Source organism: Penaeus monodon, chromosome 25 (assembly GCF_015228065.2).
Source record: "Penaeus monodon isolate SGIC_2016 chromosome 25, NSTDA_Pmon_1, whole genome shotgun sequence".
Lineage (NCBI taxonomy): Eukaryota > Metazoa > Arthropoda > Malacostraca > Decapoda > Penaeidae > Penaeus > Penaeus monodon.
Window position 1 is genome coordinate 35988648 of NC_051410.1, and position 482 is coordinate 35989129.

The 482-nt window shown below is 41.7% G+C and overlaps 1 protein-coding gene across 1 annotated transcript in view; it reads right to left on the reverse strand.

Annotated features, from left to right (window-relative positions):
- The window catches only part of LOC119589199 (spore coat protein SP60-like), a 2350-nt gene extending 1909 nt beyond the window's left edge, over positions 1–441 (reverse strand). Inside the window, exon 1 of the mRNA XM_037937798.1 lies at positions 303–441. Within this exon, the coding sequence (XP_037793726.1) occupies positions 303–307 (5 nt within the window). The 5' untranslated portion in view covers positions 308–441. The remainder of the gene's footprint in view (positions 1–302) is intronic.
- Between the last annotated feature and the right edge of the window lie 41 nt (positions 442–482).

The window sequence follows — 482 nt, forward strand, 5'->3', positions numbered from 1 at the left end:
GCTACCTTGACACCATTTTTTTTTTCGAAAGGGAATTGACGCATCGCACTATTCCAGGGACCAGTGAGTTGCCAGTTCTTAATTTTTGAATTTGCGTGTCATAGACCCTTATTGAATGCTAATATATACCTTTTAAAAACAAGCAATAAAGCCCCCGTTAAAAACGACAGCATTTCTGCGTTCTTACAGAAAATCTCCTTCCAGATTTTTTATGGCACAAAAACAAAAAAAGCCCAAAATCCCTAAATAAAAACCCCCCCCCCCCAAAAAAAAAAACAGGTATTCTGTGACGGAAGACTCACCTCATGCTTGCAAGTTCTCTGTGATGTGAATACCTCGAACAGCGCGTTACAAGTGAGAAGTCTCCGTTTTTCACACCTGCACAACAGATAGCACAGAGACACACCTCGTTCTGTGGGCGAGACAGGTGTTTTAAGGTGATTCACTTCGTTTCCTCTGGTGATAACCGGTTAAAACCTGGA